Here is a 25681-nt window from a genome sequence, read left to right on the forward strand (position 1 = left end):
AAAGAAAATAAGTTAGAAGCGTATGTAACAGTTAAAGACCACATTAAAATGTGAGACAGCTTTAATTTGAAAGACTTAGACTGGTGTCGGCTGTGAGAGTCTCGGGTAGGTTCTTCCAGTTGTGAGGTGCATGGTAAGAGAAGGAAGATACTTTGTTGAACACTGGGACCATGGAAAGTCCCTTGAAGTCAGATCTCAGATAAGTGCTGCATGTTGCAGGGGTGAGGAGCTTGTTCAGATAGACGGGTAGCTTGCCCAAGAGGTACGGTATTTGAAGGCAAGACAGGAGAGATGAAATTTGCGCCTAGTCTCAAGTGATGGCCAATCTAGTTCTTTGAGCATTTCGCAGTGATGTGTGTTGTAGTTACATTGGATGACAAAGCGGCATATTGAATTGTAGAAGGTGTCTAGTTTGCTAAGCTGGGTTTGGGTTAATACAGAGGTCCTGGTGTGGATCACAGTCTGGGTGATAGAGGTCATTAGGGACGATTGTACAATCTTGCGGCAGGTTCATACAGAGGACACATGACCTCTACGTGCTGTGTGTTGTTATGGGTGTGATGGGTTCTTTATAAATATGCAGAGAAATGGTGTTTCTCCAGGGATTCCTTATATAAGTTATATCAAGTTGCAAAGGTCGGTTCTTACTTCTCCAAAGGAGCTTTTCTTTGGCTAAATAAAAGGTGCTGAAATACATTTATAAATATATCATGCTGTTCTGTGGTATTCAGGGAAAAGGGAGACCAAAAAGCGCACCAGCACAAACGTAGCAGGAAGAAACCAGAACAAAAAAATGATTAAAAGGGCACTTTAATGTGGCAAAAGACCCATCCAATGCATTTCGAACGTCGCAGCGTTCTTTTTCAAGACGTTCGTGCGACGTTCGAAATGCATTGGATGGGTCTTTTGCCACATTAAAGTGCCCTTTTAATCATTTTTTTGTTCTGGTTTCTTCCTGCTCCGTTTGTGCTGGTGCGCTTTTTGGTCTCCCTTTTCCCTGTATTGCATTGAGTAGCTGCACAGCCTGCCTGCCTGCCCTACCAGGATGTGAGTATTTGCATATTTTTCAGGGGAACCTGCCAATGAGACATATGGTGAGTGGGTTGCACCACACACCACCTGTCTTCAGGAGGATAGTACCCATTATATGACACAATAGGTACTATATCAATTGTTAGTACCCTGGTACAGTGGTCTGGCTTATTATCATTTTGAGATATACCTGCATTTGAGCGCTTCAGCTATTTTCCATATTGTTCTGTGGTATTGCAAGATGTTACTGCCATGTACAAAGAAGATGAGTGAAGGTGACTGATATGGAAGAAAATAATGAGCAGATGAGGGTGGGAGTGATCAAACCCCTCTTTTTAATGTGGTGGGATGTGGGGTCAGGTGAGGGGACGTTACTGCTCTAATTAGTCTGCATTACCCACTTCTCACCGTATCAAATACAGGCATACCCCAGTTTAAGGACACTCACTTTAAGTACACTCGCGAGTAAGGACATATCGCCCAATAGGCGAGCGGCAGCTCGTGCATGCGCCTGTCTGCACGTCCTGAACAGCAATACCGGCTCCCTACCTGTACCGAAGCTGTGCGCAAGCGGGGAGACTAAAGAGCCTGTTACAAATGCGTTATTTACCTCAGTTATTCACATATATGATGATTGCAGTACAGTACATGTATCGATAAGTGGGGAAAAAATAGTGCTTCACGTTAAAGTACATTTTCCTTTTACATACATGCTCCGGTCCCATTGCGTACTTTAATGCGGGGTATGCCTGTAAATAAGAGAGGCAGTGTCAGTATGGAGCAGAACTGCTGCACCTGAGAGAGTATAGAGGTTGTTTTTAAAGTCTCTGGACTGGAGAAAACAGCACCAGGTTTGTTGAAGATAAAGGCCATGTAACAGGGGACTTACCCTGTTCAGAAAACTTGCCTCTAATCCAGCAGTGTGCTGGTTAATTGACTAGCACCTGGCTGATTAGAGGTGTTGGAAAAAGCCTGCCTCTGAGACAGGAAGTGAGACTCCTTAGCACACCTGAGATGAACAAGGAGATAGACGTCTTGAGCCTGCCAGAAGAGACTGCAGCTGCCAGCAAGGCACAGGGGGAAGTACTTGTAAACCTGGAGAACAAAGAAGCCTTCCTCTACAAGAGACAGATAAGACATCCTTTCTAAGACTTTTTGTATATCTGCACATATCAAGATACATGTTTGGGGCTGGGAGACATGCTAATCTAAAAGGAGTTGTGGACTGCATAGGTTTCACTAGAAATACTCCAAGTGGAACAGAAGCTTTGTTTGACCACTAATGTGCATACGTTTGGATGATTTTCTTGTGTTAAAGAAACAGGCGCAATAAAAGCCTTATTTCATTTCACCTTAAAATCTCCATTGCATTCCTCTGCACATGTCCTCTTACAGGCCCATATGTAGTATGCTGTCTTCTGCTGTAAGAAACCTTAGGTTTGAAAGGTTATACTAAGTTCTGTATATTTATTCAGTAAAAACAGATCATACACATGATCTTTCTTTTGTTTCTCGTTTATACAGGCACACTTGGCATCCCAAAAATATAAATCAAGGAGCCTCCTACAGTATCTCCGCACTCCCAGAGGAGCACTGCCCCCTTCCAGCATGGATCCACGCTTGTTACGTGAGTACGGGAGATATTTTGGTGGCTTTGAAATCTGCAAGGAGGAAATATCTGGTTATTTTGACGTTATGTGAGTCAAACACCTAAACTAATCCTGTTTTTTCTTATAGAACCACCAGCAGGTAAGATATAATATGTCCAGCTATTTTAGTCATTTTGTGCCAGAGGGGCGAGTAACACATTTATTTTACAAGAGGTGTTATATTTATATCAATATCAGAAGAAGAGCCCTCCCTCCCTCCAGCGTTACAGGATGGATTTTCCTTTTCTCATTGCCAGGTTTTCCAGTGGTTGTGCTGGAGAGGTTAGATATTAAGTCAGAGATGCAAGAGGCAGACACTGGGGAACATCTGACCCCAATAAAGAGAGAAATAGATTCATTTCCTGTTGGAGGTAAGTACCCTTACATCCTCACATGTCTTTATTTAATTTGTGTAAAAATAAACTGAAATGTCTACAACATGAACATGGATAAAATCACAAGCTACATGTTCTAAAGGAAAAATACACACGTCTTTTCTAAGGTTATATTGAGAATATTATTGTTGTAAGTATATCTTTATATTGCGCCATCCAGGTACATAGCGCTTCATAGCAGAAATACATGTGACATAATAATATATCACATAATGGGGAAAAGCTCTACATACAGAAAAGTAGCAACAGGACAAAAAGTCCCAGCCCTAAAGCGCTTACAATCTAAGTGGTAAGTAGGAAGAATTTAGAGTCCATTGGACGGTGTTCTGATAACTGGTCAAGGTCGGTGTATATGAGATGTTTAGTATGAGCCAGAAGTGATACCCATATGCTTTGTTAAAGAGGTCTGTTTTATGATAGGTTTTAATGGTGGAGAGAGGATGCAAGTTGGATATTGTGGGGGAAGGACATTCCAGCCATGTGGGTCAGAGAGTGAGACTGGATTTAGGCAGGAGAGGACTTTAGATACAAAAAGGGTATACAGAAGACATCTTTGAACAGAACGCAAGAGTCGGGCAGGTGTATAGCGAGAAATTAGCTCTGGGATGTAAAGAGGGGCGGAAGAGTATATACAGTTGCCTTAAAAGAGACAGGGAGAATGTTGCAAGTAATACGGGATTTGATAGGAAGTCAGGAAACTGATTTCACCAGGAGAGACGGTGAGACAGATTTAGGCCATGCTTATAGTGCCGGCGACGCGACGTCGCCCGAAAACAAATGTGCTGCCACGTGCGCTTATAGTAAGTGCGACGGCGACAATGCGATGGAGCGACGGAGCCGTCGCGAAAACTGGAAGCCGGGGAAATTACATTTTTCAAGGGCTGTCGCGTCATGTGACGGCCCTTGAACCAATCAAATCGCCAGAAACTCGAGATGCCGCCGCCCGGTGAAATATAATTTTCGCCGATGGCGACGGGTGACATCACCTGTCGTGTCGCCATCGCCATCGACGGCACTATAAGCGCGGCCCTAGGAGCGAGTACAGTGATTCTAGCTGCAGCGGAGGGACAGAGGAAAGTGTGTTTCGTTGCAATGTTTCGGAGGAAAAAACAACAGATTTGTAGCTACATCTTGAATGTGAACGAGTCAAATGTGAAATTTATTTATAAATAAATTACCAGGAAATAATACATTGAGAGTTACCTCCTTGTTTTAAAGTATGTCCTGGGCAGAGTTATGGTGACAATACATTGTTACATTAATGGAACAGAGATGATGCATTCAATTTACAGACATTTAATGGACAGTTGGAGATCATGATTATGGGCGTATGTAACATTTACAAACAAGATTCAAATGTGCGACAGCTGAAGTCTGAAATTACTTATGCTGGAGGCAGTTTTGAGAGTCTCTGGTAGGTTGTTCCAGACGTGCGATGCACGGTAACAGAAAAAGGAGCGACTGCATTCCTTGTTGAACAGTTTTTTGGAGTCAAATCTCAGGTGATAAGAGCTGTGTGTGGTAGGGTTTTTAGATGGTCGGGTAGCGTGTTATTGTTAGGAACTGATATTATGGTCATGACTTGAAAGTGGCTCGCAGGCTTATTGGCTTTGGCCAAAGGGTTAACTAAATTACCCTTTTTTCAAGATTTATATATATATAGGTATTTCACTGTGTATTTTTGTCACATTGGATGTTGCTCTGGACTTCTTTGTTTCTTGTTTTATACAATTAGCCACGTCCAGTAGCACTACTTTTGACACTTGTATACATATATATTGTGGTAATTTTGGGGGGTTTCTGAGAGCTTGCTGGGTATCTGTATGTTTTTTAGCCGGGTAGCTTGCCCAGAAAGTATTTGAAGGCAAGAAAGGAAAAAATGTATTTTGCGTTTGGACTCAAGGGATAGCCAATCTAGTTCATGGAGTATTTTTAAATGATGTGTGTTATTAAATTGTTAGGGAGATGGGAGCAGTGTAGGTGAGTGATGGGAGGAAGAGGATGTTGTGGTGATGGGAGCAGTGTAGATGAGTGATGGGATGAGGGGGATGTTAGGGAGATGGGAGCAGTGTAGGTGAGTGATGGGATGAGAGGTATGTTAGAAAGATGGGAGTAGTGCAGGCGAGTGATGGGATGAGGGGGATGTTAGGGAGATGGGAGCAGTGTAGGTGAGTGATGTGAGGAAGAGGATGTTAGGGTGATGGGAGCAGTGTAAGTGAGTAATGGGATGATGGGGATGTGAGGGAGATGAGAGCAGTGTAGGTGACTGATGGGATGAGGGGGATGTTAGGGAGATGTGAGTGATGGGATGAAGAGGATGTTAGGGAGATGGGAGCAGTGTAGGTGAGTGATGGGTTGAAGAGGATATTAGAGAGATGGGAGCAGTGTAGATGAGTGATGGGTTGAAGAGGATATTGGGGAGATGGGAGAAGTGTAGGTGAGTGATGGGATGAGGAGGATGTTAGGGAGATGGAGCAGTGTAGGTGAGAGTGATGGGATGTTGGGGAGATGGGAGCAGTGTTGGCGAGAGTGATTGGATGATGGGGATGTTGGGGAGATGGGAGCAGTGTAGACAGGGCCGCAGACAGGTTTCCTGGGGCACAGGACTCGAGGTACGTCCGGACCCAGCACTCCCAATTTCACACCTCACAAGCCCCCTCTATTTTCCATCCCCTTCCCATGTATTTCTCTTCCCTCCATCTCAATCCCTCTTCCTCACGCACCCCCCTCCCGCTTCGCATGTGTTTCTCTCCTCTCGGTCTCACTCTTTGGTCGTGTTCATGGTTCACTCTTAGGTAGTCTATGGAAGGTAGCCTTGTAGTTGCAGCACCTGGTGACACTGTAGCGCGTCGACGCGGCTGCAGCTTGGGGATGCAAGTGATTTTGAGATTAGAGGCTGGAGTCGCGTCACGTGAGCTGGTTCAGCCAATGAGGGCGAACCAGCTCTGTGACGCGTTCGCCACGCCTCCCATCACGTCCCTAATCTCCTGAAGCTCAGCAGTAGGGATGTTCACACATCGCGCGGGAGATGACCGCACGCATGTGCGGGCGCGCGCACTCTCCATCGCGATGCCAGCACCCTGAGCGCGGCCTTGCTGCCTCTTTTCCTCACTCGCCCCCTCCTTCTGTCAATTACCCCACTCTCACTCCGTCCCCCCCAATAAGCAGTAAAAAGCCCCCAAATCCACAGTTTAAAAAAAAAAAAAACACTCCCCCAATACCCAGAAAAAATACCCAACTCCCACAATACACATTAAAAATCCGTCGGGCCCTGGCTCTCCCCACCTGCAGGCCTCTTCCTCTTTCACGGTCCCACGCCAGACTCTCTGACTTCAGCATGCATCTACCCGCCCATGCATGCTGCCATGCGCCGGAGCTGGGCTAAACTCACTTCCAGCGCGCCGACGTCAGAAGGCCCGGCACGCTAATGACATCAGAGGGCTCGGTGTAGGACAGAGATAGAGGAAGAGACCTGCAGATGGGGAGAGCTGGGGCCCGTCGGCAACTGCTTTGTCCGGCCACCGGGCCTGGGACACCAGTACCGGCTGTCCCCCCCCCCCCCCCTCTTGGCGGCCCTAAGTTTAGGTGAGTGATGTAATGAATAGGATGTTGGGGAGATGGGAGCAGTGTAGGTGAGTGAGGGGATGATGGTGATGGGAGCAGTGTAGGTGAGTGATCGGATGAAGAGGATGTTGGGGAGATGGGAGTAGTGTAGGTAAGTGATCGGATGAAGAGAATGTTGGGGAGATGGGAGTAGTGTAGGTAAGTGATCGGATGAAGAGAATGTTGGGGAGATGGGAGCAGTGTAGGTGAGTGAGGGGATGATGTTGATGGGAGCAGCGTAGGTATGAAAAGGTGAAGTGTAGGCATGGAATTGGTTTGGTAATTATGGTTTCTTAATCTAATCTAAGGAAATTGCATTTTTTGGAACACATTTTATTTAGATTTACTAGAACATTTTCAGACTTTTTTTATTTGAACAAATTTATTGTGATATATATCGTTATCATGATAAAATTTCGGAATATTGTTCTAGTGGAGAAACTTTTTTTTTTTTTTCCAACTCTGATTTCATTGGGTTTTTGAAATACATACATTATCTCACAACTAATTGTCAATCTTCTGTACACCCCTTAAATCAACATATAACGGAATAGACAAGATAACTTCAGACCTACAGGACTAACACTTACAACACTTATCTCTGTTTGTTTCCATATATCGTGCGATATCACGTAGCTGTTGCAAAATGGGCAATCAATTTGTGTTCAGATTTCGAGATACCCTGTGATTGTGAGGTTAAGAATCCTCTGTAGCCAATCTTTAATGTATTCCCATAAGGGAGCCACTTTCTTACAAGACCACAGCATGTGGAGAAGGTCGGTCGGCTCCCCACATTGTTTAGGACACAATGGGGGGTAGCCTTTGACAAATTTAGATAATCTCATTGGGGTAAGATACCACCTCATTAGGACTTTATATGCATTCTCCTTTAAAGAGGTGCATATTGAGCTTTTAGCTGTTGCCAATAAAATTTTATCCCAGTTCGTCCTCTAACGTCTCTCCTAGGTCTCTCTCCCACTGTCGCATGTAACCCAGTTTTGTGTTGTTCTTTGTGTTTGGACAGAACACTTTTTTGTACATTCTAGATGTTAGTCCCCTTGTGTCCGTCGCTCTGGAACAGAGCTGCTCTAAATTAGTACGTGCCAGCTGAATTGGGCATTTGTTGTAGAATGCTCTGATCTGGAGGTATCTAAAAAATTCTGAGTTTGGTATGTCTTTTTCGGATTTAATTTTTCTCCCAACTTCCCAACTGCCTGGCCTCCAAGCTGGTGTCCGAAGACCCTAACCTGGGCCCCTGTCTCTTGTTACTGTGTCGCTCCTTCTCCTCTCTCCCTTCCCTATCTCTTGCTCGTCTCCGACGCTGCTGAGTGTGCAGGATTATGGCACTGTTGTGTCCTCCAAGTGCCCACACAAACCCCAGTTCTTGTTTCTATATTTCCCTGTGTGCCCACTCCTCCGGCGGGTCCTGCCCCTCTTACCTATACTTCTCTTCCTATACACCTTCCTCTGTGGCGATTGTCTTGTCTTTAATGAATTCCTGCCCCTCTTCCTTCCGCTTGCTCCCCTTCTCACCTAGAAACCTTTCTATGGTCTCCTTCCTCACCCCACTCTTCCCTTCTCCTTGCACTTTCCTCTTCATGCTTCCCCTCTTCCTGTGTCATCTTCCTCCACTCCTTGTCTCTCCCTCCCTCTCTCTATTAACTTCCTCTGCCTTCTTACTGCTTCTCTTCTCCCCCCCCCCTCTCCTCTTATCTCACCTGTCTCCCCCCTTTCCTTTTATGTCACCTCCTCACTCCTTCTTTCTACATGCTTCCCCTCTTTAGCTCCGACCCCCACCCTCCTCCATCAACTCACTTTTTCCCTCTTGTGGCTCTTCTTCCTTCACTTCTTCCCCCTCCCTTTCCTCCTATCAACCCCCCCCCATTTCGTACGTTCCCTCCTCATTCCTCATCCCCCCCCTGTCCACCCCCCTTCTGGGCCATTCTTGCCCTTTCTTGCTGCCCGTCCGGGCAGCCGGCCCCTTCTACTCCATTTTCCGGCTGTCCGATCGCCCATCTGTGGCCCGTTGCCGACTGCCAGTCTGACCGCCTTTTTCCTCCGTCCTCTGGAGCTTTCGCGGTCTCGCGATCTTCCTCACTTCCCCCTCAAAGATGGCCGCCGGTCTCGCGAGATGTGGTGGTGACATATCTCCGGCTCTCCTCATTCCGGCCCAGGTTCCCGCCGAGGAAGGATGTCTTCGCGCCTCTTTCTCCCGCCTTCTTTTTATATTATATTTTTATTTTATTTATTTATTGTGTTTTATGTGTCCTTCTCCGGGCTCTTCTTCCCTGGTGATCGCACCCTCTCCCACGCAGGATCCTGTGAGTCTTTAGTTTATTGTTGGGTGGAGTTGTTCAGTCCCAGTTTGTGGAGGAACTCGCCTCCCTCTTCCAACTCCCTCATGGATACCGCTTTCCCATTCCTGACCACCAGTAGGCCGAATGGGAAGGTCCAGCGGTACCGGACCGCGTTGTCCCGTAAGATTTTTGTAATAGGCTGTAGCTTCCTCCGCCTCAGTAGTGTGGTAGGGGAAAGATCCTGGAAGATCTGCATACAGGCTCCCTCAAACGCAATAGAGGGCTGATTCCTCAGCTTCATCATGACTTTTTCTCTAGTTTTGTAGAAATGTAGTCTGGTGATGGCGTCTCTGGGTTGTTCTGTCTGGAGGGGTTTGGATCTGAGTGCTCTGTGGCACCAATCCATAATGAGTTCCTCCTTGGGGGTTTCAGGTAGGGTGTCTGCCAGCATCTTGCTACAAAGTCCTCTAGCTCTGTCACTGACTCCGGTATCCCCCGTAGACTCACATTGTTCCGGTGTTCCCGGTTTTCTGCATCTTCTTGCCTTTCTTGGATTGCTGAGATTTTGGGTTTGCAGGGAAGTGGTCTTTCTCTCCGACCTTTTGACCGCTTTTACTGATTGGTCTATTTTGGCCCCTGATTCATCCACTCTGGCCCCAAGGGCATTGACATCCCTCCATAACTCTTTATCTCCTGTAACAAGGTCTTTATGTCGTTGTATAGCCGGGTGAAGTCGCACCGGCGGACTGGTAAGAATTCTTGGCTCCCTGCGCCTCCCTCCTCCTCCTGTTCTGACTCGGAGCCATTACTTGAAGCCGGCGCCATGTCAGGCTCCATTTTCGCCGCTCCGGCGCTGCTAAAAAAACTTTTCAGCAGAAAAGAAGAACCTTCAGCCCCCCAAAACTCATCCTCCTTCCAAGCCCCTCAATTCTGCCATCTCTGCCTGACCTTCATCCCTCCGTTTAGCTGGGGGGTGGCGGGTGCGCTTCGTTGATTTCTTCTTGGTCCTGCTGGAGCTCCCTGGGGATAGGTGTTCATGAGGCTGGGGCCTGCTCCGGGCTCCGGGCTCCTCCCAGGTGCTGGAAGGCCCTGCTACCAGTGGGTGTGCAGCTCATTGGTCTGAAAGGGGAACCACCTCCTCCCGTGCTGGAATTTCCCTCCCCTCTCGCTCCCTCTCCCCCAGCAGCAGCAGACACAGCAAAACGTGGAGCTGCAGCTGGAACATCAATCACTCCACGGTGCCGGCCAGTCTGCAGCGCATTTGATGTCACTGCGCTGGGGCGTGCTCCTCCCCTGGCCTCTTTGGAGCCATTTCTCTTCAGCCGCCGTACCTCCACAGGCCCCGCACGCACCATGATGTTGGCCGCCAGCTAGGGTGACCAGACTATCAAAAGTAAAAACTGGGACACATCAAAAAAAAGTATTTATAACACAAATTACATCACTTAAAAATAAATATTATGATATTTGTCTATAGCATCCGCATTTATGCTGTATTATTGATATCTCTCTCTCTCTCTCTGTCTCTCTCTCTCTGTCTCTCTTTCTCTGTCTCTCTTTCTCTCTCTCTCTCTTTCTCTCTCTTTCTCTCGTTCGTTCTCTCTCTCGTTCGTTCTCTCTCTCGTTCGTTCTCTCTCTCGTTCGTTCTCTCTCTCGTTCGTTCTCTCTCTCGTTCGTTCTCTCTCTCGTTCGTTCTCTCTCTCGTTCGTTCTCTCTCTCGTTCGTTCTCTCTCTCGTTCGTTCTCTCTCCTCCGCCCTATTGCACCGTTCACTCTATACAATAGTATTACCACATTCCCGGAGTGCTGGAATCCCATCTGTTTTCAACTACCCTATTTCCTCGATTCTAAGACGCCATCGATTCTAAGACGCACCCTTGATTTAATAAAAAAAAATTTGGGAAAAAATACCACTAAATTAAATGTGCAGAATAAATATTTTTACTAGCAGACATATTTTAAATAGCATACATTTATCCATACAATTACATATCACTTTCTTCTTCAGTATCACATTCAGAGTTAGTGTTTGAGTCTAAAGATTCTTCTGAATCACTTTGGGAGTTGTTGAGGTCAGTGTTTTCCCACAGAAGATCGTCCTATGTACCATCAAGTGAATTTGTGAGGCAGCACTTCTTAAATGAGCGCTCTACTATTGTTTCTGGTATTTTCTTCCAAGCAGCGGACACCCATTCTGCAAGTTTTGATGCAGATGCCCTCTTAATTTTACCAGAAGGTGTCAAAGGAAGGTTTCAAATAGCAACCATACCTCATACTCTTTCCTTAGATGATCTTAAAACGGTTTGTTCACAGAAACATCGAGGGGTTGAAGTTGGCTAGTCATGCCTCCAGGAACAACCACCAAGTCACAGTGCATTCTGGCGAGCTTATTCTTTATCTGTTCAGATAAATGTCCACGAAATGCATCAAGAACCAACCTACTGGGTGTGTTACGTAGGGCTCCTGGACGTCTACTCCAGACGATTTTTACCCAGTCTTCCATCAGCTCAGCTGTCATCCATCCATTTTTTTTGTGCACGCACAATTACATCTGTGGGAAAGATCTCATTCTTGGGTATGGTTTTGCGGTTTAAAATGATATAAGGCGGCAACTTTCGGCCATCGGCAGTAATGCATAGCGTCACAGTGACACGCTGCTTTTCATAACCCGTGGTCATGATCTTGACCTCTTTAGCCCCTTTAGGATTGACAGTGTAATTTCTGGGCATATCGAAGTATACCGGGGTTTCGTCTGCATTTCCAATTTAGTTAAAATTATAGGTTTTTTTCTTTCTTAAGTCAATGACGTATCGCTGGAAGTTAAGCAACTTCTCTTGAAAGTCAGCTGGAATCTTTTAACAAATAGATGTTCTGCGCCTGAGTGATAGTCCTTCATGACGCATGAATCGGTCACACCAACCTCTCCTTGCTTTGAAAATTGTGTAATCAATTCCGAGAGATTTGGCAATTTCTACAGCTTTTACTTGAATTGCCTGACGTGTGACAGCCAATCCTCTTGCACGTGTCTCAATGACAAAACGAAGCACAGCTTCATCTACTTGTGGGTATCTTCCCTTCTTAGGTCCTGTAAAGCACTTGGTTGTTGCTTTACAAGCAAATATGGCAGTGCGGTCCTTCCTCCAGCGACAAACATTTGCTTCTTTTATAGTAAATTTACGTTCCGCAGCTCTATTTCCGTGCTCTTCAGCGTACGCAATAACTTTTGCGTTTCAATGCGGCATCATAGTGAAGTCTTTTTAATGACATTTAACGGTAAGTCACAGTACACTGCGCAACACTGCACACTGCGCAACAGTACACTGCGCCACACTGCGCAACAGCACACTGTCACACTGCGCAACAGCACTGTCACACTGCACACTGCGCAACAGTACACTGCGTCACACTGCACACTGCTCAAATGTACACTGCACACTGCGCATCAGTACACTGCGCCACACTCCACACTGCAACAGTAAACTGCGCCACACTGCAACAGTAAACTGCGCCACACTGCACACTGCACACTGCACAACAGTACACTGCGCAACACTGCACACTGCACAACAGTACACTGCGCAACACTGCACACTGCACAACAGTACACTGCACACTGCACAACAGTACACTGCACACTGCACAACAGTACACTGCACACTGCACAACAGTACACTGCGCAACACTGCACACTGCACAACAGTACACTACACTATACTACAGTACAACTTTTCTCCTCAGCACTACAAACCGGATCCTGCTCAGCATTATGGGAGCTGCGCTGGGGATGCTGTACTTACTGTATGTTGAGTGACAGGTGCTCATCAGCTCATCTTCCCCTCTGGCTGCATTCACACGTTCCGGCCAGGGGGAGAGGTAGAAGCACTGACAGCTGCTTCTTGCGCACAGAAGGGTGAGAGGAGGAGGAATGGGAGAGGCAGCCTGCACCTCTACAGCAGCACAGCCCAGTTGATCGTGGGCCGCGCCGAGGGAGAGAGAGGGGGGCGGAATGGGTGATGCAGCCGGTAGAAGAGGCATGTCTCCCGGGGGGGGGGGGGGGTGAAGGAGGAGGGATGGGAGAGGCGACCGGCAGCACCCCTACAGCAGCACAGCCCAGCTGATCGTGCGCCGAGGGAGATAGAGAGAGAGAGAGAGAGGGGGGGGGTGCAGCTGGCGGAAGAAAGCCACTTCTACCACTAGACAGCTGATGGTTGCGAGGGAGGGGGTGCAATGGGAGAGGCAGCCGGACAGCTGAGAGTCGTGGTGGGGGTAATAGGAGAGGCAGCAAGCATCTCCTTATGCGGGAACATGACAGAAATACACAGTAAAATACTTATATAATCTCTTGAAATAGGGTCATTTAGTTTAACCCTTTGGCCAAAGCATTGTAAGAAATGACATGCAAATGAGCACTCAGTGCCACCTTTTGTCTCAAGCTCGTATTACACAAGCAAATCCTCAAGCCAATGCATGCTGTTTTAAAAACACAGCTTTTAGACAGAGGCTGGGATGAGATGCAAAGCCATTAAACCCACTCACATGTCATTTCCCAGAATCCCTTGCTGCAGTGGAAGCGCTGTATGCTGGGCGATAATGGGGAAAGACAGGGTTGCAGACCTGTCTAAGACATGCAAATGAACATACAGTAGTAATATTTACAGTTGCTTTATGCTTTACTGTGGAGGGTTTTTGTCACTTTTTTACCCACCATAACCTTAATATTGTGGTGATTACCTAGTCTAGTCTCAAACCAGCTTAGCCATTACAACCAACCTCACACTGATGATAGCCATCAAGGTTGAAACATGTCTGTGAGTGGGTTTAATGGCTTTGCATCTCATCCCAGCCTCTGTCTAAAAGCTGTGTTTTTAAAACAGCATGCATTGGCTTGAGGATTTGCTTGTGTAATACGAGCTTGAGACAAAAGGTGGCACTGAGTGCTCATTTGCATGTCATTTCCCAGAATTCCTTGCTGCAGTGGAAGCGCTGTATGCTGGGCGATAATGGGGAAAGACAGGGTTGCAGGTTCCCAAAAAGAGCTTGCTGGGGTTCTGTGTTTTGTTATAGTTACATAGTAGATGAGGTTGAAAAAAGACATGCGTCCATCAAGTTCAACCTATGCTAAATTAAGACAACAGATACTTATCCTATATCCGTACTTACAGTATATTGATCCAGAGGAAGGCAAACAAAAAACCCCAGTGACAAATTATCCAATGATATCTTATAAGGGGAAAAAATTCCTTCCCGACTCCAAGAATTGGCAATCCGATTACTCCTTGGATAACCTCCTCATGTTTACTTATTTGGTATATCCTTGTATACCTTTCATTTCTAAAAAGATGTCCAACTTTTTTTTTTAAACAAATCTATTGTATCTGCCATCACTGTAACGCGTAGCTCACCACAAACCAGACACGACCACGAGGCTGAGGTAGGGAATTGTATGTAACGCCAACCCACAACCGCAAGGGCGCGTCTAGAGTATAGAGTAGTCTTGCAAGCCGGGTCAGGAATACAGAAGTCATTATACTTGCCGGGTCTGGATAGGAGAGTAGCGGATCGTAGGAGGTACTTAGCCGTGGTCTGGATTGGAAAGTGGAGAATCGGAGGAGATACTTTAGCCGAGGTCAGGATTGGAGAGTGGGGGATGGTCGTACATAAGCCGGGTCAGGAGAGGAGAAGAGCGGAGTCCAAATACGAAGTAGGGTCAGGCAATAACAGGAACAAGTAGCCACGAATGTAGAGATGCAGCGCACAGCAAGGGAACAGGGTTCCACGGGACAGCAGCAGTATAATAGAAAAGATCCTTTATTATAACATCATGGTGCAGACAGGAATGGGTGCAGGAATAAAGCCTCCGTCTCTTACGCGTTTCACGCCTGTGTGGCGCTTCGTCAGAGATGAATAACAGGAACAAGGCAGACAAGGTACAGGACAAGAATTGCAGCAAGGCACAGTGTCACAAACCAAGGTTATGCTCAGCAATGGGAGAATGAGCAGACAAGGTATATAAAGGGCCCTCCAATGGGAAGGTAGCAAGGAACCAGGAAGTGGTGTTGATAGGCTGCTGGGTAACATAGGTGCGCCCTATTGTGCAGCCCAATGCACTAAGTGTGTGAATCACCGTGCAGAACGTTAGCGCGCATTGCAATGCCGACATCAGCTGGAGGTGTGACCAGTATCAGGGCAACCCGAGCACGCGCCCTCCGTGTACCGTGCATCACCGGCGTCATAGCGGGGGCAGAGTCTAGAGGCGGGACCCGAAGGAGGATCAACAGATCGCGCGTTGTCACGCGCCGTGTGTCACTGACGTTAGAGCATTGTCCAAAGCGTTGTAAGCTTGCATAGTGAGTTGCAGGAGGAGAGACTTCCCAGGTAATGGAGGATAGGAAGGGTACAAATGTCACACGGGAAACTCCAGGAACGGGTAGGACCTCGATGGCCGGAACAGCAGGGGTAGGCAAACTGCATGGGTAGGTGTAACGGGTATGTACATGAGAGAGAGAGAATCCCAAGTGATACACACTACTCTACTAATACAAAAATAAATAAATGTTATTGTTTCAAAGAAAACACAAAACGAATATTAAAAGCTCCAAAAGCGCCTGTGTGCTCAGTTGTCAAAGGGGGTTGCGTAAGCCCCAAGGTGTAACGGGTGCTCGCCGCAAACTGGACGGGACCACAGGGCCGAGGTGGGGATATTGACACACCGACCTGAAGCCTTAAAGCCGCGTCCAGTGTGCAGGTTCGTAGTCATGTAGCCGGGTCAGGGATGGAGTGGTGCAGATTGTAGGGGCTACTATCTGAGGTCGAGGATTGGAGAAATCAGCGGTGTCAAAAACAGGATAAGGCAAGGCAATGCAGTGTGCTTGCGACCAGCACGTCGTCACAAGAAGATTATGCTCAGCAACGAATCGGATGCAGGATTACTCCTGCAGGCAGGAGAGAAGCTAGACCCAATCAGGCGACTGGAGCTTCACAGGGGCGGAGCCTGTGCCCGATCCTCACATTAGGCAAGGATCGACGGATCGTCGCAGGCAGGTGGCAGACAAGAATCACCGGGGTCACAGGATGAGGTCGGTGGCAAGCGGCAGGAATAGGATTGGGACTCACAAGCAGCAAATAGACAGTGAACAAGCCTGTACGTAGGCAAGGACCTTTAATAAGTAATCAGGACTCAACACGGAACAGATCAGGGCAGAAGGAGTCAGGATCACAAAGCAAAGGCAAAGCGGAGCAGGAACCAGGAAATTATAAGGCAAACAGACAGAAGATAGGAGCACCCAAGAGGAGACAGACAGCGGAAACCCCAGAGCAGACAAACAGCAGCACATCCGGTGGACAACAAAGGAACAGAGAGAGAGAACTCCTAAACTGTCAGGATTATTCCTGACAACAAATTATCACAACACACTCATTGCAAACTTTTAAGAGGGTACTTACAGGGGAGGGTTTGGGCGAAAGCGAGATTGGAGTTGGTTAAGGAAATTTGTCTTAGTATAGTAATCACTTAATTGGGAGTGGATGCATTTTTTCCATGACACTGGATAGTATCGAGAGAAGAGAGATTGGACACTGTTTTTGTGCCCACTTTTGTAGACTAGGACAACTGTTTTCCAAATCAGTGGGAAGACAAATAGTTGATTAGGGAGACAAGCGGTTTAGCAATGACTGGGGCACCAAGTTGTAGGAACGTTGATTACAGTAGGTCAGGTACACATTGGCTGGTTAGTTTTAATGTTAGGAGAACCTGTGTGATCTCTTCGGATACTGGGACAAATTGAAAATTGAAAGCACTGTTGGTAGTGTGTGGAGCTATAGGGGCACAGGGGGCCAGGTTGAGCTGCTTGATTTGTAGTTAGGGTTGCGCTTTTGATAATAGGGAAGTAGCACAGCTCACAAAGTATTAATGGAATGTGTTGTTAATGTCAGTGTGATGTCCGTGTAGTATCATACATTTTGATATGGGATGGTTGTTGATGGCTGGAATATATCGTTGATCACTAGAAGTTTGCTGTATATTGATCCAGATTATTGGGCTTTTGAGGGTCTTGTTTGCCTTTTGCATCTATTCTGCAGGCATCAGTAGTTATTCAAATCCTTGGTAGTGCCAGTTACTTTGTAATGCTACGTCCCCAGTCACTGCAAGCGCCTGGCGACACGTGCAACAGTTTCAGCCGCGACTTGTGGTCTGCGGTTGTGCTTCCAGTGATGAGCAGGAGATCCGACGAGGGGGCGTAGCAGGTGCGTGGCCATGACGTCACGCGGCTGGTTCACCTTCAGCCGCTGTGACACAGCCAATGCTCGGCCGCTGCTCCAAATGACAAAAATCTTGTTTTTTGGCCAAGGCGGTCGCACATCATGCCGACTGGGGCCTGCCCCATAAAAGACTGTACCGTGTGTGCGGCGCGCACACCGTGGCCACTGGGGACATAGCCTAACCTTGTAACTTTTCCACAAGGCAGCCATAAAACGGAAAAATATAATAAGGTTGTAACCCATGGAAGGTGTATCCCCCGTACTCTTATTCTGCAGAGCTGGGGTATCACAGAGTTTTAAGTACTCTGGAAATAATCAAGTGCAGGATCAGGGTTAGGTCAGGTCAGGGTTGTTTCGGTACCAAGGGCAGTTGATCAGGTCAGCCAGAAATTGTGGGTTAAAGTTTGTACATTTTCGAGCGAGTAGAACTTTAGGGCTTGACGAGTTGTTTGATTTTTCCTTACACAATAAGCTATTGCATGGCCACTTACACTGTCAGGTAGGAGATACGAGTATAGGATTCTGTTTGGACAAGTGGATAGTATACAATCTTTCAAGAATGGTAGCCAGATTTTAGGTTTGTCCGTGTGGGTTGGGAAATTAGTTGGATTAAATTTAGGGACTGGAATTGTGCCCAGATTTTGTTGTTTTTAGGGTCAAGCCAATTGAGGTTCAAATCCCCAAGAACTAACAGCTCTCTTATCCCATTCAGAGAAGAAATTGTGCCAAAAAAGAGGGATATCAGTCAGGGATTGTAGTTGGGATTTAAGGGGGCACTAGATACCAGCAATAATAATGGACACATTATACAAAGGGGGGACACATTTTACAAACTAGCCTTTCAAAAGATGGGCTTGAGGGGCAATTTACAAGTGTAAATTGTAAGTAGTCTTCAATATAAAATAACACCCCTCCTCCTTTCTTTGACCTAGCTTTCTTAAAAATGGAGTATCCTTGAATGGAAACATCGAGGGTTTTAAGAGTTTGGCATGTCTTGGTGAGAATTATGGCTTTAGGTTTATGTACGAGGCACCATGCCCTTAGTTCATCCAGTTTGGGCAGCAGGCTTTGAATATTTATATGGGTGTACAGAGCCCTTTTGTCAATTGAAAGGGCCATTATCAAGGGTATGGGACTGAGGTGAAAAGGGGGGGCCTGGGTTGAGTTCAATGTGCCCTGCTAAAGAGATTAACAGTATATATATATATATATATATATATATATATATATATATATATATATATATGTATATGTTGTTATATATGTATGTATGCATATCACCACCACGGGACCAGCACGGCAAGATCTCCTACAGCATCAGATGTATCAGACGCTGCCAGCTCGTTTTCCAATGCTTCACACCTCATTGATGGTATTAAAACTGATAATTGCGGAAGTCCTAGGTAATCAGTCCCTCCAGACCAGATCGGCTATCATCCGCGCCAACTCTGGGGCTGTGTGCAGCAGGGCTGGAAGCTTGCCACTCCTTCCGACCCTTGATGATGACGTAATGTCGGCGCTACTGTCCTGACGCGTTTCGTCAGACACTGACTTTTTTATATGGGTGTACAGAGCCCTTTTTGTCAATTGAAAGGGCCATTATCAATGGTATGGGACTGAGGTGAAAAGGGGGGGCCTGGGTTGAATTCAATATGCCCTGCTAAAGAGATTAACAGTATAAATATACCTGTTAATAATTGTTTGCAGGCTGTAAAGTTGTGATATTTGCCATTAGACTGAGTGGTGCTGGGTGTACTGGTTTTCAGCTCGCTTCACCAACATTCAGTAGATAAAGAAAGGCTTGAGGCCACAATAAATGGCAGAATTGGGGTAAGTAGCAGGTTTATTTTCAGAAAGGGTAACCAAGGACTGTCCTGTGCTCAGGGAAAAAGACGCGTAGCACAATAGGTGTGTGTGTGTGTGTGTGTGTGTGTGTGTGTGTGTGTGTGTGTGTGTGTGTGTGTGTGTGTGTGTGTGTGTGTGTGTGTGTGTGTGTGTGTGTGTGTGTAATTTTTTTTTTTTTTAAAGTTATGGTGGGTGAAAAAGGCAACAAAAAACCTCCACCGTTAGCATATAGCCAATAAAGAATATAACTTGTGAGCACATTCACATGTCTTAGACAGGTCTGCAACCCTGCCTTTCAACCATTATCACCTAACATACAGTGCTCCCACTGCAGCAAGGGATTCTGGGAAATGAAATGCAAATGAGCACACTTGTCACCTTTTGCCTGGAATATCCATTCACATGGCGCCCATTTTAAGCAGATGTATTGCCGTTCACACAGCTTTTAAGCACAGCATGGGACTAGCAAAGCAAGTACAAACCACTCACAGACATGTTTCAACCTTGATGGGTATCCTCAGTGTGAGGTTGGTTTATACTTGCTTTGAAATATTTCTAGGCTGGGTAAGTTATATGTGCATTGCTTGTAGACAGGATAAATACTATCAACAGCAGATATATCTGAGGCCACATATGGAGTTCATATACTCACCTTCCCGGGTCCTCAGAGGGAGACTGCTTAAATGGAACCTGGGGTCGTACAGATGCAGCGGCCATTATTCGAACAAATCACGCGGTGTATACCTCTGAATACCCATGTGATGGTGCGCGATCTCTTCCAACCGTACCGCATTAAGATGTGAGTGCATAAAATGGCATTTTAGAGTTCTGTCTTTTAAACACCTGAAATTGACACAGTGGCACAGTACTGTACACATTACAATTCATTCATTTCATTGCATTTAATTGCCCACAATCCATGAAATTCAAAAAAGCAACCACGATAAACACGTGTGCCTGGGGTGATTGGCCGCGTTATTACCGTGTGGAGTACAGCAGCGCACACGAAAACGGCGCCGTGATTTGTTAAAATAATGGCCGCTGCATCTGTAGGTGGTCTGTAGGGTCCTTGCCCCGTATGCAGTATAAAGTGGTCATCACTATAACACCGTGGTCCTAGCTAGCAAAAGATCTCACGCGATGTGATCCGTGAGATATGTTGCTAACTGTGACTGGGCAATTTGGAATTCCTGTATCATCTTCAGAAAGGTAGAAAGTAAAAACTTTACTTTAGCAGAGTTGCAGCTTGCTTGTGATACTGGGTCTGTGATAGTCCTGCCAACAATAATGTAGAAGGTAGCAGTATGGCCAGGCTTGGGAGGACCTCTCTCTAACATGCTAACTTTGAATCCGCAGGGATACCGTCCATGATTATTATTGAGGTTTCAACATTGGGAGCACCAAAAACTCCAACATGTGTTCAGCACTCGGTGATAACTTTCATCACTCAGGGTTAATAATTAAGTACAAACCGGTTACTTCTCCCCTCAGGAATCAGTATAAAGTATGTCTATGTAGTGATATCACAAGAAGAGATTCCACTTCCAGCTTTACATGACGTATTTTCCTTTTCTTCTTTGCAGGTTTCGCAGTGATTGTACCAGAGTGGTTAGAGATTAAGTCAGAGAGAGAAGAGCTGAACACTGAGGATCATCTAACCACAATGAAGAGTGAAATGGTTAAATTTCCGGTCGATGGTGAGTACCTCCTCATACTTTTATGTAGATTAAGGTTATCTAGTACCAGGTAGTTTTGTCACCTTTCGGGAATATTCAGGGTTAATTACCACTCATTGGAAGTCCTTAGATATGCTAGGTGTTCTAGAACAACCCACATGCAGGAGAGGTAGAGGAGCAATATGGCTCTCTCTCAAATAAGTATAAAGGTTGGAAATGCAGAGTTATGGGTCTCTGACCATCAATGGATGGGATGTAGTGGATTTGGGAAAACTCGCAAATTTGCATGGGATTTTGTGCATTTGGGAAGACTCCACGACCCAGGCTTACTGACACTCTACTACGCTGCTCTCTCCATCCCACGACCATTGGCTTACGGACTTTACCTTTCTATGCTGGAGTTGGCAAGTACGGTACCCATTCTATTTTTGTTTCCAGGACCACCTGCGCTACTTCCACACACTGGCCGTGCCCCCGTTTACTGCTAGTTGTGTGGTATTACTCCTTTCCACCTCAGTCCCGGGGTCTCGTCTGGCTTGTGGGCAGGCCGAGCGTTACATGTTGCTGGGGAGAACAGGATAGGCTTCTGGGGTACATCATGGGTCTCTATCTCTGACAGTACAGAGCCTCCATCTGCTGCAGGCTCCAGATGTATGAAGGCACTCTCCTGCAAAAGAACTACTCCATTCCCCCCAGAAAGATTGCACACTAGGCTGGAGTTTATTAAACTGGAACTTCTTTATTCTCTTGCTTCCTCACAGTATAACATAGGCTTCTGCCCAATACAGCTCACACACAGGTGTTCAACCTCTGGATGGTCCCTGGACCTACACTCCAGACCAAGGGCATCTGAGGCAGTCCTTACTCTTCCCTAGTCCTCTAGTAGAATCAGGGGAATGGTTTCACACACTCTCCCCTGAGGGGAAGAGGAACAGAAGGTGCCAATGCACAGACACTGCTGTGTGTTAGCAGCTTCTCTCAAGCGGGGAGAGGCACTGCTAAATGTAGTAGTGCAGCCCCGTAAGTACAAGGGAAGAAGGTACCAGGTCTGAACCCAGGGTTGGGCCGAACACATGTCTAGTCCCACATCCTCCTCTGTCACTCAAGGGAGCTGCTTCTGTGGGGAAAACCCAGGATTGGTCCTGTCATTGCCTGCACTGTTACAAGGACGTGTCTCACAGGGAGGGCAGACTGGTAGCCAAAACCAGGCATGGGTACACTTTTTTTTTTTTTAATAGGAATTAACGAGTTTAGCTAAGTGTCTGTACTGAAACAAATAAATAGACGGGGTCATGTTAAAAAGGCTAAGGGGCCGATTCACTAAGCTCCGATGGCTTTAAGAGTGCAAAGTGCTCAGCCCCTAATACATACAGTATAGTAATGGGCAAAATTGCTATTATCCACATATGGATAATAATGCATTTGCCCATTTCAAATACAATAATAACAATAAATAAAATAAATACATAATGCACTCAACCTTGCCCAGCTGCCACGATGAAGGCCGTCCTCATCCTCACCCCGTCCCTGCTCTCTGGTGCTGAAAAACATACACAAGAATGTTCCCTAACCCCTTAATCACCTAAGCGGTTATTAACCGCTATAGTAATTAAGGGGTTAAACCAGCCTCACCCACTACCCATCCGGGAGGCCTACCCACCCACCCTTGAGGACAATACCCCCTTCCCCACCCCCACTACCCACAATAAAAACAATACACAGAATAGCCCCACAATAAACATTCATATTTAAAGCTGCAGTTCAGTCAATATCCTGCATGTGTGTTTTTTTTAATAAATAATTTCTGTAGTAAGAAAAAATACATTTAGCATTTTCTGTTTTTAAAAAAACAACCTTGAAAGACCAATTTGCTTGTATTCTATTTTAACAAGCATTTGCTAAGGCACTGCCCCTTCATGTCCTGTCACAAGCCCTGGCACACCCCTTTGTCAGCCCTGCCCTCCCTCTAGCACATGTCAGTGCAGGAGTGCTCATGAATTTTCATGAGCTTCCACTGACGGACTGAAGCAGAATATAAACAGATCCCTTCACTAATTATGTCACCAAATTTCGACGATCAATACATGGAGAACGAATTGACCTGCAGCTATACAGTTCTTTAGGTAATTAGAGATTGCCCACATGAAACTATTGAAGTAAAAAAATAAATAAAAAAAAGACTGAACTGCAGCTTTAATAAACATTAAGACATAACCCACCCACCCACTGTACCCCCATAAAAACATTATTTATTATTTTACATACAGGATTCATACCCCAGACATACAGTAGTCCCCGGTGGTCTCGACGGGTGTTCGCAGGCCCACAGTGCACCAGAGGGGGGTGCCCACAGGGTCTGGGGGTTTCAGGGTGGTCCCCGCCAGGCGCCATGGGCCTCCAGGTGCTCCCTGTGGGTCACCATGGGCCCCACATGGGGTCAACGGGTGGGCCCGTGGGTGTCCCCGGGTCAGCCCCACAGGTGTCTGGGGGCCCTTGGGTGGTTCCCACGGGGTCTAGGGCCCTCGGTGGTCCCTACGGGTCCGCGGGGCTCCCACAGCTGTGGGGCCCCCGGTTCTTCCCTGCAGGTGTCCCCCGTGGGTGGGTCCGCAGGTGGTACCCGTGGGCGTCCGTGAGTCCACAGGTGGTCTCCAGAGGTCCCCGCAGACCTAAGGAACCATCCCTGTATGTAAAAAAAATAAACATGTCATATACATTTAAATAAATTAATACCCCCCCCACACGCACCAAACACATACAGTACAGTAATGGGCAAAATAACTATTATCCACACATGGATAATAAATTATTTGGCCATTATTAAACACATTAAAGGTATAAATAAATTTTAAAAAATACAGTTCTACTTATCACAGCAATATGAATGCCGTCCGACAGCCACCAACGTCCCTGTCCTCCTCCGTTGCCAGAAAAATACATTAGAATGTATTTGCAATGTCTTTAAACCCCTTAATTATTTTTGCAGGTTATTAACTGCTAAAGTGATTAAGTGGTTAACCCACACTGCCCGATACCCACGCACGAGGCCTAACCACCCTCCCCAGGCAAGTGCCCCCACCCTTTTATTTGTACATTGGCTTCATCATGTGTGTGTGTGTGTGTGTGTGTGTGTGTGTGTGTGTGTGTATATATGTATATATATCTATATCTATCTATATCTATTTCAAATAAAAAGATCACTTGTGAGCACATTCACATGTCTTAGGCAGGTCTGCAACCCTGCCTTTCACCATTATCCCCAGCATACAGTGCTTAAATTGCAGCAAGGGATTCTGGGAAATGACATGCAAATGAGCCCACAATGTGTCACCTTTTGTCCGAAAAACCATTGTTACATGGAGCCCATATAAGCTAATGCTCGCTGTTAACACAGCTTTAAAGCACAGCATGGGAATCAGATGCAAAGCCAGAGATACCATTCATAGACATGTTTGAACCTTAATGGGTATCATCAGTGTTGAGTTGGTTTTACTGCTGGCTTTGCATTTTCAAGACTAGGGTTTACCATCACGTTTTAAGTTATGATGGGTGAAAAAAATATTGCTATGTCCAATACGTCGGAGGTTTCTTGTTGCCTTTTTCACCCACCATAACTTAAAACGTCTATGTATGTATGTATGTATGTATATTTAGCTCATGATTAGCCAATCTTACTATATATTTGTGAAAGTGTCCTATGTGTCCGTGTCTGTATGTGTCTCCCTGTGTCCCTCACTGTGTCCCTAGCGGCAATCCCATTGGACCTTGGGCCAGGCCAATGAGATTGCTCCCTTGGCCCGCCCGCCCCCGCACACCTCTCATTGACCACACACACACACACACACACACACACACACACACACATTAGCGGGGCTCACAGTGTTAGCAGCACATCTCCCGCTCTCTTACCTGCCGGTCCCGGAGGCTCCGCCTCTTACTCCGCCTCTCCCTGTTTCCCGCGCTTTCACCCCCCCCCCCCCCCCCCGGTCAGCAGGGGAGCGATCGTGCGCCCGGGACACAGCGGGGAAGCGGCCACAACACGCCTCCCGCCTCAGATTCACGTGGGAGCGGCCGGACGGGTGAGTGAGCGACCTTCCCCTCCACCTCCCCTCCACCCCCCCTTCACCTCCCCTCCACCTCCCCTCCACCTCCCCTCCTCCCCCCTTCAACCTCCCCTCACCCCCCTTCACCTCCCCTCACCCCCCTTCACCTCCCCTCACTCCACTTCCCCTCCCCTCCACCTCCCCTCCACCCCCCTTACCCTCCACCTCCCCTCCCCCCTCCACCTCCTTCCCCCCTCCACCCCCCTTCACCTCCCCTCACCCCCCCTCACCTCCCCTCACTCCACTTCCCCTCCCTTCCACATCCCCTCCACCTCCCCTCAACCCCCCTCCACCTCCCCTCCCCCCCTCCACCCCTCCTCCCCTCCACCCCTCCACCCCTCCTCCTCCCCTCCACCCCCCTCCACCTCCCCTCTCCCCCTCCACCCCCCTTCACCTCCCCTCACCCCTTTCCCCACCTCCCCTACACCCCCCCTTCACCTCCCCTACACCCCCTTCACCTCCCCTCCACCCCCCTCCCCTCCACCCCCCCTTCACCTCCCCTCACCCCCCTTCACCTCCCCTCACCCCCCTTCACCTCCCCTCACTCCACTTCCCCTCCCTTCCACATCCCCTCCACCTCCCCTCCACCCTCCTCCAGCTCCCCTCCACCCCCCCTCCACCTCCCCTCCCCACCTCCTCCCCTTCCACCTCCCCTCCCCCCCTCCACCTCCCCTCCCCCCCTCCACCCCCCTTCACCTCCCCTCACTCCACTTCCCCTCCCTTCCACATCACCTCCACCCCCCCTCCACCTCCCCTCCACCCCCCCTCCTCCTCCCCTCCACCTCCCCTCCTCCTCCCCTCCACCTCCCCTCCACCCCCCTCCACC

At 47.3% G+C, this 25681-nt stretch overlaps 2 protein-coding genes across 2 annotated transcripts in view; both read left to right on the forward strand.

Annotated features, from left to right (window-relative positions):
- Positions 1–25681, forward strand: part of LOC142488331 (uncharacterized) — a 47899-nt gene that overhangs the window by 3973 nt on the left and 18245 nt on the right. The window contains exons 2-4 of the mRNA XM_075588708.1: positions 2557–2659; positions 2939–3052; positions 20663–20776. Coding sequence (XP_075444823.1) covers positions 2641–2659; positions 2939–3052; positions 20663–20776 — 247 coding nt within the window. The 5' untranslated portion in view covers positions 2557–2640. The remainder of the gene's footprint in view (positions 1–2556; positions 2660–2938; positions 3053–20662; positions 20777–25681) is intronic.
- LOC142488371 (uncharacterized) overlaps positions 1–25681 on the forward strand; it is a 175377-nt gene that overhangs the window by 3883 nt on the left and 145813 nt on the right. The window lies entirely within an intron of this gene.

This window comes from Ascaphus truei, chromosome 2 (assembly GCF_040206685.1).
Source record: "Ascaphus truei isolate aAscTru1 chromosome 2, aAscTru1.hap1, whole genome shotgun sequence".
NCBI lineage: Eukaryota > Metazoa > Chordata > Amphibia > Anura > Ascaphidae > Ascaphus > Ascaphus truei.